General features: G+C 40.8%; 3 protein-coding genes across 3 annotated transcripts; 1 reads left to right on the forward strand and 2 right to left on the reverse strand.

Moving 5' to 3' along the window:
- Window positions 1–3,122: 3,122 nt before the first annotated feature.
- Window positions 3,123–4,600, reverse strand: K441DRAFT_541172 (P-loop containing nucleoside triphosphate hydrolase protein; the record flags this gene model as incomplete). The annotated part of the gene is made up of 4 exons (XM_067642631.1): window positions 3,123–3,260; window positions 3,318–3,520; window positions 3,571–3,834; window positions 3,901–4,600. Coding segments are annotated over 4 exons (1,305 nt in total), but the record flags the coding sequence as incomplete, so codon positions are not given.
- A 4,394-nt stretch (window positions 4,601–8,994) lies between these two features.
- On the forward strand, window positions 8,995–9,741 carry K441DRAFT_540857 (uncharacterized protein; the record flags this gene model as incomplete). The annotated part of the gene is made up of 2 exons (XM_067642616.1): window positions 8,995–9,270; window positions 9,328–9,741. 2 exons carry the CDS (start codon window positions 8,995–8,997, stop codon window positions 9,739–9,741), a joined length of 690 nt encoding a protein of 229 aa, XP_067508477.1.
- Window positions 9,742–10,681: 940 nt separating this feature from the next.
- K441DRAFT_653372 (uncharacterized protein) lies at window positions 10,682–10,980 on the reverse strand. The gene is made up of 2 exons (XM_067647533.1): window positions 10,912–10,980; window positions 10,682–10,871 (listed from the first exon to the last, which is right to left on the reverse strand). Exon 2 carries the CDS (start codon window positions 10,869–10,871, stop codon window positions 10,710–10,712), a length of 162 nt encoding a protein of 53 aa, XP_067508478.1. The 5' UTR covers window positions 10,912–10,980; the 3' UTR covers window positions 10,682–10,709.
- Between the last annotated feature and the right edge of the window lie 8,352 nt (window positions 10,981–19,332).

The following is a 19,332-nucleotide window of genomic DNA, read 5'->3' on the forward strand; positions in this document are numbered from 1 at the left end:
GCTTATTGCCGAAGCTTATACCTAGGTCTCTACGGCCCACCCTAGAAAAAATAAAACCCGTAAGATTATTGGTGACCGCTACTACTGGCTCAAAATAATTATAGATATTAACCGTTATATATAGAACTATAACAGCTGCCGTAGATCTACAATTCTATGAGATAAGACCCTAGAACTATTAAAACCTCTCCTGATACCTGATTGCCCCTAGTAGCATATCTCTATAGACTTCTATAAGCTACTAACAGACTGCGATGGATATAATATGGTTATAATTCTAGTTAACCGCTTTAGTAAGCGCCCGTTCTTAATTCCCTGTTATAAGAATATTAATGCTAAGGAGGCGGCCCGACTGTATATCTATTACATTTACCGCATTTATGGACTACTAGATACTATTATATCTAATTACGGCCTATAATTTATATCGGCCTTTTAGAACGAGTTTACCTAAATCCTAGGTATTAGGCTAAAGCTCTCTATAGTATACTACCCCCAGACAGACAGCTAGACGGAGATTATAAATTAATATTTAGATTAGAGACTCCGGCCTTTTATTAACTACTTCTAGGATAACTAGGGCGAACTACTACCCCTAATAGACTACGCCCAGGCGACCCTACCCTATAACTCTACAGGATTTGCACCTATCTAACTAGAAATAGGGTATTTACCCTAAATAAGCTTTGACTAGGATAGACTAGAAGGACTATAGACCGTACGCGAGAAACTATCTTATAAGGAAGCCTAGCAGTACGCTAAGCGCTTAGAGGAAGCCTAGATAGTAGCCCGTATAAATCTAGAAAAGGCCTAGAAATTAATAGAATAGTAGGTAAATAAGTATAGGCGCGAACCCGACTTTACTATAGGCGATATGGTCTAGGTTATAATAAAGAACTAGAAGACGGAACGGCCTAGCTATAAGCTAGACTATTAGATAGCGGGACTGTATAAGGTCCTTAAGAAGATAGGTAACTCATATAAAGTAAAGCTCCCGGATTTAATTAAGGTTTACCCTATTTTCTTACTAGATAAGCTACGGAAAGCTATAAACAACCTATTGCCTGGATAAAAGAACGAACCTCCCCTACTGATTTAAGTTAATAGCGACAACGAATGGGAAATTAAAGAAGTACTAGCCTGTAAACTAGTAAGGAAAACGCTAAAGTACCGCGTTAGTTGGAAAGGCTATAACCTAGATCCTACCTAGTACCCTATATAGAACTTTATTAGCAGTCCCTATAAGCTTTAAGAATTCTATAACCGCTACCCTAATAAACTAGGACCCCTAAAGTACCTAGATAAGTGGATAGAGTGCTAGTATAGTAAAGACGATAAGCTACCGGAAGAATATAAAGATAAAAACGCCCTATAAGCATAATACGGACTATAAAGCCTAAGGGCAGGCTTTTGCGGAGGGGGGGGTAATGTTACGGCACTAGCAGAACCTGGCAGAACTTGGCAGAACTTGGCAGAACTTCGCGGTCACGTGACTAGAAGACCGTATAAAAAGAACCCTACTTCGACTAGCGCTGCTCTTCTTCTCCTTTCCTTTCTCTAGCTTTAGATCCTCGTTTATAGACTACCAATCGTATAGGCTTACGCGCCCCTCTTGCCGTACTCGTGCCTCGATTGACTGAGTCGCTAACAATTAATTTCGTTATTACTTATACCATCTCCTACTCCCCTATCCTTATCATAGGTCTTAAAAGCGCATTAGGTTACCACTTTCGTATTTCTCTTTATATAGACTAATATACTTGGCTAAGATACTGTATATATATAGATAAGTATTAAAAATACAAGTTATAGACTCTGTCGCCCATCTAAAAATATAGAGGTATCGCGAGCCTAGTAATAATATAAAACCCGAAAAATATCATTAACATTTATTACTAGCTTCTCCTTAGTAGATATATTAAGCCCATTATTCTTAGTCAATAGTCCGTTAATATACTATAATAGTTAGCGGGATTTTATAAATATTTAAAGTAATTTCTATACGTCATTAATTTCTTCATTAATGTCTTTAGGCTAATCCTTCTCAGCATATTTTTAATAGAGCTATTGCTAGTATTTATATTTCTAACAAATACTAGTCCTTTTCCGTAATAGATAATTATCTACAATCCACTAAAGAAAAATTTTAACGTTATGGTTTAAGGCATTCTTAAAAAGCTAAGTAGGGTTTTTCTTTATATTCTTATAGAACCTAAATAATAAGCCATAGAATTGGATTTTAGATAAGAGCACTCTTACCTTAACTATTGCGTTAAAATTTCGTTTATATTATTCTTCGTTACTAGTAAATAATTTTTCTTTACTAAACCTATCTTCTTAAATTCTTTACGGAGTTTTTTATAATACTTAGTCAAATATTTTAGTTGCGCTAGTGGCTTGCGTCGTTAAATAGGCGGATGTTTAGGTATCCATCTAGGTTTCTACCCAAGTTTGTGCCTATACTTACGCCTAGGTTTATGCCTTAGGCTTTTCTTTAGCTTGTTATATAGGAGGGATATATATTAATTTGGTTCCTAAAATAAAGGGTATTACTATAGTAATAGGGCGGGCGCGGAGTCCAACTTATAAATTAAGGCGAGGTAGAGTAATAGAGTAAGTCAGGTAATAGCATAGAATTGTTAATACGATTAGCAAAATAGCGGAGAATATTAAGTAGGTATAGGAAAAGAACTAAAGTAAAACATATCTATTGGAAGAGAAAGAAGAGTGAACCAATATAGTTGGTTAATAGAAGTAATACCGCGTAGAAGGCTGCAGCGGGCGTATTAAGCTTTATAAATATTTAGGAAACGTTAAAAGCCAGGGAAGTCTATCATAACCGGCTATAAGTCAGTAGGATAATAGATGACACACTTTTAGAATACAGGGCCGTCCCAATGATGGGTGATTAAATATGGAAGTACGCAGTTAGAAGTTTTAATGGGGGAGAGACACTTCGCTTAGGTCTTAGCGCCTAGGACAAGCGCTGCTTAAAACAGCGAGCAAACTATCTGAAAATGGACGTTAGTGTCCCTGGACATAGAGTTATACCAGTAATCATTTGCGAGTTTACGGTAGATATTGACATCATTAGAAATGTTAAGATTCACATGCCTAACGAATTATTTAGACCTCGGCGCGATCGGTTGGCGGAGTCGAGACTTGAGTTCGAGCAAATACTTGTAAGCTATTACCATCTGTTCCTCCAAAAAGAAGGGCAGGAATGGAATAATGGCGGATACCCGTCTAGAAAGAGGCGCCTTAATTCAACTGTCAGAGCGCAATGTTACGATGTGGGAGTTGGCCCAGCCACATACACCAAATTCTTCTTTCATTCCCCTAAATAGGGTTGCCACCAGAGCGTCTTTGAGCTTAGGATTAAATGCTTCCGAGTTATGCTGCTTTGCAAACTTCATTTCGCTGAATTCGTTGATTTTGGAGTCAAGCGCATTTGTGGCGAGGATCCAAATAATGTTTGTACAATTTACTTTCATTCTTGAGCGACGGTCCTGATACCTTCCTGTAGATGATTAGCACGGAAAAGAATTGGATGAATGCTTTGCTTCGTACCCTCATCAAAAACAATTAAGTTAGCATCCATTATCTTAGACCCTGACTTCTCAATTTCGTCGAGCATTACAATGGCCTTCCGACCGGAGTTGTCTGCAAGGAAGTTATTGAGGGGTGAGCCTTTCTCATACCCGACGTATGGAGAGTATGGACCAAACAAATCTGTCTCATGCTTGATCTGTGTCATATCGACGACTAGCATTTTGAGACTTAGTAGGTCACCAAGTCGCCTACCGACCTCAGTCTTCCCATGGCCGCTAGGTCCTTCAAGCCATATTAGACGAAGAGCATAAAATGAAACAGCGAAAGAAGGATAAGTAGAAAGCTTACCTGCGAAAGTTAGGACCAACGGTTTGGTAGTCGGTGTTATGAGGTGTGTAAGTAACCTATTCGTTAGCATCTCAATACTGAGATCTTGACCGATCATTGTGAAAGGGAGACCACATAGCTCGGTTAGCTGGTACTCCCTCGCGACTTGGATGAATCGGCTTGAAGGAGCGGGGTGTCGCGAACGTCTTCGAATAAAGTACTTTTGCGAGACGGTTAAGGAGTTTTCTACCATTTTTTCAATCACGCCATTGCACCACGTTTGACTTGCATCCTTTTTTAAAGGCCTGGCTTGTGTCGATGCATCATTTTCAGGGTGAATTGGCTCCAAGAGGTAGCTAGGAATGACGGTCACATCCGCGCCATTACTAAGAAGTATACGTAGCACTAACATGCTACCTCCGTCGTGCTGTGTGGAATTGAGGATGGCAAAGGCAAGCAAAGGGAGTCCTGTCCCCGGTTCCAGCGCGTTAACGTCTGCGCCGTATTCTACCCATGTACGAATTAGGGCTTCATTGTTTGTTTCGACAGCGTAGAACACTGAAGGAACTCCGGCCACCTGGCGATTTATCACGGCAGAAACTTCTGAGCGTTGAAAATAGGCCAAATATTCCCTACCATCGGTGGCAGAAAGGCCGTCCTGAACTGCCCACGTAAGCCTGTCTAGAGAGAAGTTCCGGGAACGGCCCTCTTTGGGGTCAAAGGGCGTTCCGGTATTTGTGAAGCGTAATTTTGGTAATTGGAATCTCTCTCGTTCAGAAGGAGAATGGATATCGGGCGTGACAACTTTCAGGCCGATGAAGTCATCCGGATTCCGGATCGGACTTTCTGGACGGTTGTGCGCATTATGTATCCCTTGCTGAAGGGCTATAAAGCGCGCATAATTCAACAAAGCACTGCTGAGATTGAGTGAGCTCTACGGACCTGAGTTTGTGTCCCTGTTGTCTTTGGGTGTGCCAGAACCCTTGTTCTCAGCAATATACCCTGCGCAATCGATAAGCAAATCCAAGCGCGAACACGCCATCCACAATCTTATGCGGCTCACCATGGCTAGCGCGAGTGTCTATGTCGGGGCGAAGATCGACCACCTTGTCCTCAAAATCAAGGCGATGTCGAGTGGTGCTAAGGAGTCGCCGGGGTCGAGATCTGGTCTGGCTTGGGTTAGGGCGTCATGGCCGAGGAAATGGGCGTGCAACATACGATGGAGGTAACGGCCTGGTCTAAATCGTTCTTGTACACCTAAGACGGCTCAGCAAAGCTACACATGGAAGGAGGCGCTGGAAGAAGAAAGGCTCACCTTTAGTGCGGCGACGGCGTGCTCCCTCTCGCACGAACACTGCTGGAGAACGGCAGCGACGAGGGCACCGTAGGGTCCGTCCAGGCCGTAGCCATCATCCATCCCGACGCTGGCACGCTGGCACGGGAGGTTTCAAGGTTAGTATGGCAGGGAGGACCCTGACGGTGATCAGCGCCCGGCTCCGGGCCACCGGGCCTACGATATGCTACGTCTCAGGATTACGCACGATGATGGGGGCAAGTCTGCTATGTGAACAATTCACGGGACGAAGTTGCAAGGACTTGCAAGTTGTGTAGAAGCGGAGGCGGCACGCTCGTTGCCTGATTGCCCATGCACGGCTGCCCGCTTGGCTAAACGTCCGGGCCACAGAAAGTCGCAATTCAGCTCGTACTCTTCACACGATTATCAGCAGATACTGTCTCCATGAAGCCGCCATGCCAGAGGATGTGATAAATGTGGGTGCGCAAATTGACTGGTTGGGCGTGTTCCGCGCTCACTAACGCAATAGGTTGCTGTCTGCCTCGGGTTGACCTCGATTGTCGCTGCCGCCGTCCTGTCGGGTCAAGTACTTCTCCCTTATCGTCGCATGGTTAAGGTCATGGTCTGCCTTGACTAGGGGTGTATGAGTATGCTGACAATAATTGCGTTCAAAGGATAGCCACAATCCGGTCGTAGTGGAATGGCCAAAACCCCGGGCCGGATCCGCTGCTCTGTAGGCCACTGATTCTTGCCTTTCTCTAGTGTCTCAAACCGAATAACATTTCTGCAGTCGCCTTCATTCGGCAAACGATGTGCTGCGGTGGGGAAATGATGCCCCTTTGGAAGGATCAGACTGTTTTTGGGGCCTGCAAGTCGCCATCTTGATACCTTAGACGATTCTGTTATAAACATTACCTAGGGTCCGCTCCGATCAGCAGCAAGATGCCGTCAGGGTATGGATTGCTCTTCATCGAGAAATATTCCGCAAACGAGGCGACCGCTACCCAAGATTGAGGCCAGTTGAGCACGATGAAGGTTTAAAAACTGTTATCCAAAACATAACAAAGCACATAGCACAGTGGCTTACCGAGAAATATCAAGGTTTGATTAAACTTCCTATTCTATCCACTGGCCTGTCCTCGTGTGTTTAGGATGTTAATTTCTCGTTAGGAGCTGAATCAATCCAGAAGCGTCTCACGGTTGTGGTACCACCGTACATTCCCACACTGTGCTCGCTTGCCTCCGTCGAATCCTTGTTTCGGGGGAATATTACAACCACCTTCATGAACGTCCACAACATCAGCCAAATATATGGAGCTCTTAGGAGCTATGAGCTGCCGTCGTTTGTTGTTCAAGACTCAATTGTATTTTGTTCCTCAGAAGATGAAGTAACTGTATGCAGGCGAAGATATTCCCAGCTACCCAACAATGATTTGACTTTTCCTAGGTAGTCGCATTATATGAAGTCGCTCAAATTAAAAATGCCTTTCCCCAGTTACAGCCTGGGCCAGCAAAACTGATCACTTCTGGAGCACGAGATGTCGCCGAGAGTTTTCTCAAATTGGTGGAGACAAAAATCGGGTCTATTGAGTCCCAGTTAATGCAGGAGGAGGTAAGTTTCTGCCTACATACTTTTCCCCTATAGTTGTGTAAAGCAATCTTATCGTTTTGTAGGTGAGGCTAAAATTTCTACGCGTAAGTTCCCAATTTTGATTTCCCCATTACATTCTAGCACCTAATTCTTGATAAGAATCTGAAAGATGGACGTGTTAAAAATATGCGAAGTAAGTAATGCTAGAACAAAGAAGATTTGTCCGCTTAAGATAGTATGGTAGTACCCGGACTAAAGCCTATCACGGTCCAGCCCAATCAACTACAGAATGACGTATATTTACCAGTGTTCTCGGACATATCGAAAGAGATATTGGAACTGATTTTACAGACACCCTCCCGAACTTTCCTACTCTTAAGTGGAGTGTTAGCAGAATGTGAATTTCTGCACTCACATATCCGGTCAGTAGTCAAACAACATTCGAGCAATCCCGAGGTCATCTTCCTTAAGCCGTTAAAAACGAGGTAAACAACAATTGGTATTATTGATTCCTTCGAGTACTCACGTATACTTTAGAAGCACATGTTTCTGTGAAGGCGCAGTCCTCCTAGAACCCTCTGCAACTCATTTCATCGATGGCGAGCTCGAGCTTGTTGTTACCTCTTCTCAACCCACACATTCCTACTTCTCTTCCGGGCATGCTTTTGCTATTCAGCAGCTCGAAGATTCCCTTCGGAAAATAGTTGAAAAGTGTGGGTATCGTTCGGAAATCACCAAGAATACGGTCCTAGCTTTGGAAAATGCCTTCCAAGTTCTCGAGGCCCCTGACATATTTACCGAGCACTGCTGGGAGTTCTACGGAAAATACTGTGAAGAAGCACGATCAGACTTGACAAGATCCGGCCTTGCCGATGAAAGAACGAATCTCACAGCCCTCCATTTAGCTGCAGCACTGAACGACACCCTTGCGTTGCGGATTGGCCTTATTGCGGGGTTTTCAGTCAATGAATGGTCTTCCGGTTTATGTACAATGAGTCCACTCCACGCCTGCATATACTACAACGATGAGGCAAAGGACATGGTTGAGGTCCTTCTCAACTCTGGGGCACAAACCCGGGACTTTGCGCATGACTGCCCTATTCACCTCGCCACTGCGCGGAACCAAGTAGAAACACTCGCTCTGTTTGAGAGACGTGATCGAGAATTTTTCCAAGGATTGCTCCCCGATTTACTCCAGCTAGCATTTATGGTCTCGGCAAGAAACGCAGCTAAATATCTCATTAGCCTTGGAGCAGCAGATCTTAGGAGCAAGAACGAGTGTTCCTCTCAATTTATACTTTACCGACCTGGGCTGTTTTGGCCACGGAGTTGGGAGACCTGTCGGCCTCGTGCACCGTTAGAAACTGTGTTCGAGCGTCTCTGGGTCGAGGAAGCTGCTCTCATTTTGAAACGCCGGATAGAACGTCACTCACCGAACTTCAAGTTTCACTCAACTTTGACCGGTTCACACTCTACTGATGAAAGACCCAGGCTGCTTGCGGAGTGGATTAGATTTGACCCATTCTGGAAAGGAGAAGAAGACAAAGATGCCCTCTACTGGGCTGTTAGACTAGGATATGGCGACCTCGTGCATCAAATCTGCGCCTCAAAGCCCACTACAGCCCGTATTTTGAGTGCACTAGATACAGCGGCCGAATATGCTCGAAATGAATATGCTACAGAAATGATTGGAAGTGTCAAATCCTTCAATGAGAGCGGATTTTTGCATTTATTGCGCAAGCGCGCTTGGGCTTACGATGACACTGCTACTCGACGCCTCATCGCCAAAACTCTGGATCTAGAAGACTGGTATCGACTTAGACTGCCTAACGTTACTGAATGTGCATTCACGCGTGCCTTGGATCTGGCTATTGATTTAGACCTTAAAAAGGTGGTAAAGATCCTTCTGGATTCAGTTGGCTCAAGTTGGAATGAGAACGCCAAACTACTCCTTAAGTGGGCCGTCTCAAACGACCGGAAACAAATTGTTCAAAGTCTCTTTTCAGGGATAACCTCTCCAAACTGGGACGGAAAAGATCACATTCTGGAGTCTCCAGAGGCCATTCTGAGCGCATTCAATTGGGCAACCCAGCACGGAGATGACGATCTCGCGGAAATTCTTCTCCAGCCTGCATTTCCCTCACTGTTACAGAAGAGCGATTTCACCACTGAGATCAAGGCTAAAGACAAGAAGACCCACACGGTCATAGCGCGGTTCTGCCTAAAGCTCATGTCGACGCTAAAGAAGGACATCTGCTCGCTCGGTTCATCAGATAAATCAATTACAGACATTGAACCTGGGCAACTGGAAAAATGTTTACCTACGGAGCTCCGATATGCATGTCTCCATTGGATATCGCATACCACGCAAAGTGGGATGCCACTAACCGATCATGGAGAAGTGCACACGTTCCTTCTCGGGCACTTTCTGCATTGGCTTGAGGCCTTGGGCCTACTAAGAAAATTACCTGAGGGAATTCGTGCAATCACTTCTCTGGAGTCTATAGTGACAGTAAGCGATAAGCAAAAGTTATATAATGTACTCTAAACTAACGGTAGTCAGGCTAACGGAGCACCCTCTTTATTAGCAGATCTGCATGATGCGAAACTGTTTATGCAAGAAAACCAGTCAACAATTGAACAAGCCTTGCTTCAGCTATACTGTGTTGCTCTTGTATTTCCACCAGAAGAAAGCCTTGTCCGACAAAATAACCGAGAGCATCGGAAGCCGCATTGGATAGCTGAGTCGTCGAAAGTACCAAAACACTGTGACTCATTAAAGACACTCGCTGAGGAGAGCACTGCTAAGGAAAACAAAAGACGCGAGGCACTAGCTATAGCTAGGGGGAGCGTAATGCTGAGAGATCCGCTTAGACCTTATACGGTTACGCAGGCTGAAAGAGAGCGCTACCAGAGGCTAGTGCTGGGAATGACGGAGAAGCAGATCGTAAGGGCGAACGCGTGGCAGCGTCGCTAACATCTAGCTGCTAACATAAGCAGTCAGTCACCGCGGATATATATATAGTAAGTTAATACATAGTAAGGAAGGATTAATTTAGTAGTATTTTAAAGCTTTTTAGTAGACTGTAATAGAAGTTAAAAATCTTTAACTAAAATTTAGTTAAGAAGTCATAGGATATTTATGCTAAATTATATAACCATCTCCTATTATATATTTAGATATATTTTACCTAGACTCACTAATAAACAAACCCCGTTTACTAATTTGTTTACTTATTTACTTTATAATTAAACAACCAATTAAACCTAGAGGCCTAATTTTAGCAGTTAATTAAGCCCTATATCGTCCCATTTAATTAAGTTAGTTTACTTATTTAATATATAAGATATAAGTATTACTTTTAGTTAAGAGGAGTAAATATAGGGGTTCTTAGTAGGTAGTTCTATAATATACAATAATCGCAATATAATATACGCGCTAAAAATAAATATCTAAACGCATCTTTCTAACCTAACCCTTTAAAATCCCCTCTTTCACCTACTAATTCTTATTACTATCCTACCTATTACGTCTTCCTACCCTACTAAAGCTAGCCCTATTAATTTAGCAGAGAATATACCTATAATTATGCCTAGTAAAGCCTATAAAGTGTGCAGGCTCAGTCAAAAGAACAGAATCTATTGGCAGCCAGCGAACGAGAATTCCAAGACGAGGTCTGGAAGAAGGTCGAGGAAAGGACACGCCTATATACATGAGCCAAGGCTCGGCTCGGCCGAGCCCCTGACTAGGGTTTGTAACAGTGCCGTAACATAAAGTTTCTAATACCTTAGTATACGCAAAACTAAAACTATAATAATATTATTATTATTCATTCATTGCTTAACCTCCGAATCGGATCCCTGTCGGGCTCACGTGGACTACACCTTATCCCTTGACCCGTCAACTTGGGCACGCAGGTTATCGATAAGAGTCCACCAATCAGATCAATAGGATTTGGTGGCCGTGCTCAGGAATACAAGATAGGCTCGAATTCGGGGAGTGGCCAAGGCCTTGGGGGGGGGTATTTTCGCCGTCTTATTTGGGGGAACCTTATATTGAGTCTTCTGAACAGGATCTGCATCGATTCTGGTATAATTGGAAGGCATGGTGGTGGTGTATTTGATGGTTGAATTCTATAGAGATACACGCGTTGTTCTGATTCTGGTGTTCGCGCACAGGCCTTCCCCTTTGCTCGCCCTGACGGGTTAAGGGATATACATGTGGAGAAAACTCTGTGAGAAAACCCCGTATGCTGTCTCTCCGCCTTTAGGTCCCGCCTGCCTGCGAGTCACCTGTGGTCCTGTATATCCTTACTTTCGGTCTCCTCGGTAACCACTGCTGCCGTAGTAAGCCTATGGACGCGCTAGTATCCTAAGCTTACACTCCTACTGTAGAGCCTCTAGGGGGCGCCTGTCCCCCCCCTTACCTTCCTCCGCTATTTGCTTTGTAACCTAGAACTGGTTTAGGACGTTCTGGCTGATGAGCCACCGGGTGATCGCCTTAAGGCCTCTTCGTGTTGAAAGTATTGTGTTATAGTCCTCCGTACCAGCTGCTAGAAGCATCGCCTCTCGGCCGGTACGTAGGGGGCATGCTAGTGTTACGTGCTTTAGTGTTTGTCTTGGCCAGCCGCACTCGTACCTAGGGACTCTTATTCCGTGGAGCCAATCTTTTAGTCCTATTACCCCTGTCCTTAGAAGCGTTGCCATTGTGTTTTCTGCCATCGTTAGTCCTCGGCAAAGTTTTTGGGCGTTTACCCTCCATCCCCGAGTCATAATAGAGGATAAGAAAATTCCAAGCCCATACATATACAACCAACTAAACGCTGGTGCCTATAGATGTAGAAGCGTCAAAAGCGGCCAGCAGTTGAGCGAGACAATCAAACGCCAAGAAAAAGAGGAAGCTGAACGCTAAGTTCATTTATGGTTAATTTTATTTTCCTACATCTTATAATACTATCGCGGTATCTATTATTCACACGCTTGCGGAGAAGAGGATTAATTAATCTAATTGGTGGGTACGGGCTCAAAGGCATCAATTAAGAATGGGTATATTCGCAAGGCCATTTACAGGGGATTGCCCTGCCTTAACTAAACGTGATGCCTATAGACCCGTGCGCAAGCATATCGCTACAGTATCTATTTATAAAGCCTAAAATATACAACTAAAGAAAAAGGTGTAGGTAGGAGGGAAAGCAAGTAAGTAAGGCTTAATTTTGTAAATATTAATAATGTTAATATTACTAAAATATAGGGGTGCTACTATAGTGCTCGCTTAGCCACATAGATATATCTATCTATTATTTACACGCTTACGGAAAAGAGGATTAATTAATTTAATTAGTAGGTATGGGCTTAAAGGCATTAATTAAGAATGGGTATATTTATAAGGCCATTTATAGGGGATTACCCTGCCTTAACTAAATGTAATACCTATAGACCTAGAAGCGCAGCGCCTATACTATATAAGATAGAGTAGGGGGAAGAAAAAATAAAAAATAAAAAAGGAGGGGAAAGGAGAGATTTAAGTTAATATATTAGAGTACTAAAATAGGCACTCCTATACGCCGTTATACCTAAATACCTTCACCTATTATATTTAGGGCGAGTAATAATAAAAACGGTATTAGCGTTCTATATTAGAAGTTTATACTTAGCTAAAATAGGTTTTTTAGGGATAATAAATAGTAAAGCTGGAACGCTTATAAGGACTACTAGCCTAGTTACTATATTTAGCTGTCTATAAAACTGTTATCTTAAGTATATTAAGTAGCACCTTTTTAAAACAAGTGTCCGTTATAGAGCTTAGAGTAAAGGCTAAGAGTAATAACTCTATACTTTAGCTTATTTCTAACTATATAGCTTATAAAGGCCGATCTCTTAAAGTAAAAGAAAGGGGCATTTCTAGGTTAGGGGTTATTTTTAAATAGGTATTTTATAGCTTAAACTACGTATTTAGGTTACCCTAAAGCGGTAATTATAATTAAGACTCCTTAGTAATTAATATTTATTTTACTACGCTTTAAATATAATATTATATAGTCCTCTACTAGCGTTATATTATTTCTAGTATATTTTATAGTAAAGAAGGTATAGCTATCTTTTTAAGCCTTAGTATAGGTAATCTCGCCTAGATAAAGGAATTTTATAAAGGCTATAGTAACAGCGGCGTTAAAGTTAAGATCCTTAACAGATTAGGCATTTAGGGTAATTAATTAGGTAAGGATATCTTTAGTAATTAGCAATCTTTTAGCCGTAGTAAAGGGATTTATAGATATTATACCGTCTAGGATCCTCTTAATAATAGGATTATTAAAGATGGAGGTGTTATAATTAGCGTTAATATAGTAGGATTAAATTGCGGAGATATAGGCTCTAACTATAGTAGGCTTAATATAGCTTATTTCTGGACTAGTATTACTAAAGATCTATTAGGTAATTTATTCTCTTAGGTAATAAAGGGGCGCTAGGTACTTTACTGCTCTATAAAGGTTATAGTAGCCCTCCTAACTCTTAATTACGGGATAATATAAATCTCTTATTCTATTAGAGAGGCCGTGCTATAATAGTTAGCTAAAGTATTTTAAGGGGGCTTTTACCTTAATCCAGAAATTAGGTAGGGGGTCTTTAAGAAAGACTAGGTCTTTTATTTTAGCGTTAGATTAAATATAATAAAGAAGCGTATAATAATGGTAAATTAGAAGTATCCTAATGTGGGTATAATAATAATACCCTATTATAATTAAAACGAGATAAAGTATTAGCTAGCCCGTTTTCTATAGAGGAAACCTACTCTATATAGAGCGTAATATTATAGGCTATAGCTAGTTAGAGGATCTTATAGAGCGGGTAATTACTTAGTCCTTTTACTACCGTATTTTAGAATCCTAAAAGTGCTACTATATTATTTATATAGATATAAACTAAGCTATACTCCTACTACGTTACCTAGAGCTAAAATAAAGTTATAATTACTTAGACCTCTCGCTTATTAATTAGGGTAAGGTAGTATTCTATATTAGGGTAGTAGCTTAAAGAATTATCTTAGGGTAGAGATACCGAATAGGGCGGCTATGTTGTCCCTTAAGAATCCTTAAAAAAGAAGAAGGCCCTATAACTAAGAATCCTAAATACGTCTAAGAAGAAATAGAATTATTTTTAATCCGTATTATTAAAGAAGAGGATACTATTTAAAAGGGTAAGAGCATCCCTTTACTATAATAAGTCTTAGCGAAGTTTAGCTATTAGCTATTAGTGAGGATAACTATCTACCTTTATAAAAGTAGAAATAAACTCCTAGATAAAGCGGTTATATAAATACCTAAGCCTAATTACCTAGGCGCTCTAAGCGAGTCTACTAGCTAGTTTTTAACTCTAAACTAGCATTAGGGATCTACTACTTAACGCTTTATTAATCTCCTTAATTATAGTGGCCTATTTTAAAGGAGAAAGACGTAGTTTAAACTTTAGAGTATCTATAATATAACCTAGGACTTTAGCCGTAGTGCCTTTAATATTCTTTAATTTATTTTATAGGATACCTGTCGGTACCAATTTAATGGTATAAGTGAGTCGTGTCTAGGGGCACGAAATACGTATAGTATCGTATGCTTATTTAGACGGTGGTGACTCGTTCTTCTAATCGTACATAAAGTGGTAGAATTTAAGGGGTTTCCTGAGCTCGCTTAGCTCACGTGATTGCGACCATAAATTCCTGTACGAACTCGTTCAGACACTGGCAGTACTTGAAAAATGAAANAACTTGTGTATAGCCTCCGTAATTGCTTTAATGAAACCGTGAAATATAAGAGAAAATATATAAGAAATAAAACCATAAAATANAAAAGAATTTAAGAAATAAAACCGTAAAATACAAAAGAAATATATAGGAAATTCCTCCGTANAATAGGTGCTATGCTATAATTATATACTAGCGGTACTTAAAGTGAAAACCGCTTGTATATAGCCTCCGTAATTTGCTTTAATAAAACTGTAAAATGCAAAATATATAAAAATAAAACCGTAAAATATAAAAGAAATACGTAAAAATAAAACTGTAAAACATAAAGGAAATGCGTAAGAAATCCTCCTAAAGTGCCTTCTGGGCTGCCTTTTAAACGGTGCTCTAGGCTGGCCGTAAGTCCTGCTTACGGGCCGTAAATGAACTATGCAGCCTTCCGTCAGGCCGTAAATGAACCGTACGGCCTTCCGATGGGCCGTAAACGAGCCGTAAGTGCTCTATTAGTCTCGTTCTAACACTAGGAGTATTATATCACCTCCCTTGGTGTTTAAGGACTCTGTATAGCTTTTCGGCTAATAAGTAGCCGAAACGGCGGTATAGGTGGTGGGTTTTAGTACTACTAGCGGCAGCGGCGGTTAGTGAGGGTAGTATATGCTCTTTAGCTAGGGTGTTCCTTCTTCCATATAACGGCTAAGGACTAGGCAGTAAAGGGTAGATCAAATAAGGCTATAGGTTGTTTATGCTCCTTAGCCATAGGCTTTGCCTTATATAGCTCGTTTTGGGGAAGGTAGGGGTTGTACGTGGGTTGGTCCATATACAGTAGGGGGAGGGTAGAGGCGGTTGCCGCAGGCAGTGATTGCTGGGTAGGTTGCGGAGGTTCGTACGAGCTTGGCTGCCGTGGCTCCTTGGCTTTGGTTAACGAAGAGGGTAAAGCTAGCGGAGCTTGTGCAGACGGAGCTTTTGCGGACGGAGCTTTTGCGGACGGAGCTTGCGCGGACGGAGCTTGCGCAGACGGAGCTTGTATAGACGGAGCTTGCGCGGACGGAGGTTGCGCAGGCGGGGCTTATACGGGCGGAGGTTGTACGGACGAAGGTTGTACGGGCGGAGGTTGTACAGACAGAGCTTAAGCGGACGGGGCTTGTGCGGACGAAGCTTGTGCGGACGGAGGTCGTGTAAACGGAGCTTGCGGTGACGGAGCTTGCGCGGGCGGAGCTTATATAGGCGGAGCTTATATAGGCGGAGCTTATACGAACGGAGCTTGCGCGGACGGAGCTTATATAGGCGGAGCTTGCGCAGATAGAGCTTACGGGGGCGGAGCTTATGTAGGTAGAGCTTGAGTAGACGGGGCAGTTATAATATTTGATTAAGGCTCTGGTAACTGAGCTAGGGTAGGAAGGCTAGGTAGAGGATTATCCTTTAAGGCTTACGGGCCTATTGCATCATCGTCTTAAGGGTTAAGCTCCTTTTAATTGGTTGCTTGATCTTAATTTCCACTAGAGTCTACTTGTCGATTTCCACTAGAGTCCACTTGTTAATTTCCACTGGAGTCTACCTGTTAACTTCCACCGATATCTGTACGAGTCTTATTAGGCTCTTCCTTTGACGTCTTGTCTAGTTCTTCCCTTGGCATAACTACCCCACTAGAACGTTCCGTAAAACCGTTCTGCTATAGGGTATACTGCTAATGGCCAAGTTGCTGAGGGTTGTACTGCTGCTAGGTAGGCTGCTAGGTAGGACTTAGTTGGTGCGGGTATTGTAGTTTCTGGGGAACTTCTAAAGTAGGCAGGGGTAATTCCAGCTCATCTAGTTTAACGGGTGCTTCTAGTTCGTTTGGTATGACGTTATAGGTGTTCTTAGTAGGGTGGGAATGTGACGTTATATATGGTAAAAGTCCTATTTTTTTAGGCGGTGGTGGATTTGTATATATTGAAGGTCCTAGAAGACCAGAGATCTAATTAGGTTTTTGAGAAGTAAAGAATCTATAGGTATTAATGTGGTCTAAGACTTCCTCTTTAGTCCATTCCGTTTAGTCCTCCTTGCATAGTGTATCATATAAAGACTGTGCAATGGTAACTTGCTTATTAACCCATATACCTTAGTAACGTAGGAGGGCTCGTAGGTTGTAGGTGGCTATATAGTCACAAGTCTTAAAAATAGCTTCCGTGAAGTCTGCGAAGTCTTCCTAGTATTGCTCCTATAGGTTATTATTTTTAAGCTTAAAGTATCCGTATTTAAGGATTTTAAACTTAATATATTCGTTAATATTAAGTATGGACTTAATATCAACTCCTTATCTCCACTTCTTTTAACCTTCGCTAACTTGCTTGCTGATATCTGCCATACTGTGTAGTGTAGTATAGTGCGTAGCGGGTGGAAGGGGTCTTGTGGTGGTCCGTAAGGGCGGTTGATATCCATAACGGTTCGTAAAAGGGTAGGGGGTTTCTATAAGGTCTTATAACGGTCCGTAGAGGCAATTAATAGGTCCGTAGTAGTTTATAGAGGGGTAAAAGGTCTCCGTAAGGGGTCTGATAAGATATCAGAGGTATTAAAGGAGGGTGTAGTAGAAGTAGGGGGTTAAGGTTTAAGGATAGGGGTTTAAGGTTCAAAGGAGGTTAAGTATAGGGGTTCCGTATAGGTCTGTATTCGCGTCTATAACTTCCAGTAACCATACTAAGACTTAAATAAGTATATAGAGTTGGTGATAGGTCCATAATCCCCAACTTCCAACCTTCTAGCAGGTTGTACTAGGAGTTTAAACGGGTAGTCGCTGTCGAGTATTGCTTAGGGGGAGGTGTCGAGTAATTACTAATTTAGATTCGAGGTATTTCTAGATAAGGTAGAGTGTTAGACGTCTTCCAAATCTAAAGTACTTTAATTCTGTTTAACTGAGATAGGGCCTTTGTAAGGTGGAGCGTAAACGTCTTCTAAGTAAGTGCGTATCTCCTGATCTGTGCGCGCTTACTGATCAGTGTCGGTACCAATTTAATGGTATAAGTGAGTTGTGTCTAGGGGCACGAAATACGTATAGTATCGTATGCTTATTTAGACGGTGGTGACTCGTTCTTCTAATTGTACATAAAGTGGTAGAATTTAAGGGGTTTCCTGAGCTCGCTTAGCTCACGTGATTGCGACCATAAATTCCTGTACGAACTCGTTCAGACAATACCTAATTTATTACTTAATTAGTTATATATATTAAGCAATTAAGGAAAAATAAAAGTATTAGAGAGTATAAAAATAAAGTTATCTAGATAGTACTTTAAGGCGGTATTTAGGATATATTAGATAAGTATCTAGTAAAATCCCTCCGTAAAAAGATTAAATAAAAAGGGTATAGTTTAAAGGCTAAATAAGAGGCAATATTTAAAATATACTATACCCTTTTAGGAGAACCCTATAAGGTGTTAAGCTTTAATAGAAAGTAGAATATTCTAAAAGGTGTCCTTAATATCCCTCTTAATAATTATATAACTACGGCCTATATATATAACGTATTAGAGAACCTAATTAACTGTTAAATATTATAGTATAGCGAATACTATAGGGATTAAGTTATTAATAGATCGGCTAGATAGTAAGGATAAGTTATAAATATAGCGCTATCCCCTATTTACTTTAGATACTAAACCTAGCAGTAAGGATATAATAGAAGACGTTACTATTATAATCCTACCTATATCTAGATTAGCGCTAATCTTCTCTAAAATTAGGACCGTATTTATAGCTATTAAGGCTTAGTTTTTTTAGGAAAGAAGCTTAATTTTTAGGTTTGCCTTAATCTAGCATTTAAACTTTAAGATACTAATAATATTGTATTAGAGGTTGCTAGGGTATAGAGATAGATAACGCCCCTATACTTAAATAATTAAAGGGGAGGGAAAGTCCTATAAAGGAAAGGAGGGTAGGAAGACTAGAAATAATAGTATAGTATTTAGCCTACCTATACTATAAGGGTAGAGCATAGTTTTAGTAGAGTGTAGGTATAGCTTAATAAAATCCTTTTCCTCCTCTTCCTTTTCCTTATTAATACTTTCCTCTAGTAATTACTACTTATAATTTCTTATAGTATATAGGCTACTATACTTACTATAGGTATATAAGAACTTATAATTCTTACCTAGGTTATACTTCCCTCTATTAAAGCTATAATAGGTCCTTAAGATATTAGTACTTACTTATATGCGTTTTAAGATAGATACGGATTTATAAGTACTAGGATTATAATAGATATCTAGGAAGTTACTAAAGATCTTCTAGTTAGCTAGCTCTAACTAGTTTTTTTTTTAAATAACTATAGAGTAGTGCTTTAAGGCTATAGTTATTAAGGGAGTAATTTAGTAGGTAGTAGATAGCTAGATAACTTAATTATAAAAGGTAAGTATTTAGGGAATAAGATCTACTAAAAGATTCTTATATATAATAATTAAAATTATTATATGGTTAAGGAAGCCCTCTACCCATACTTTAACGGATAGGTAGTCTTTTATTATCCCTTTTTTTAGTCTTATAAAAAGGACGCTGTTAATAATAAGGATATTATTCTAAGGCTTAGACTAGAGCTAGTGTATCTAAAGGTAAAAGAGGTTATTAGGTAAGAAAGTACCCTAAAATACCTTAAGTATCTCTTTATTTGGGACGCTAGGGAAAAAAAAATTAGAATATTAGCTATAAATAGGAATAACTTACCTAGTTTATTAATTAGGGTTAAGGATAATACTACTATAGTTAATCTTACTGTTACTATAGCGAGGCTTAATATATAGAGTTTAGTTATCTAATCTTCCTATTTTTTTTAAACGTATAGTATTTTAGTACGGTCCTTCTATTCCT

This window comes from Cenococcum geophilum (assembly GCF_001692895.1).
Source record: "Cenococcum geophilum 1.58 unplaced genomic scaffold K441scaffold_5, whole genome shotgun sequence".
Taxonomy (NCBI): domain Eukaryota; kingdom Fungi; phylum Ascomycota; class Dothideomycetes; order Gloniales; family Gloniaceae; genus Cenococcum; species Cenococcum geophilum.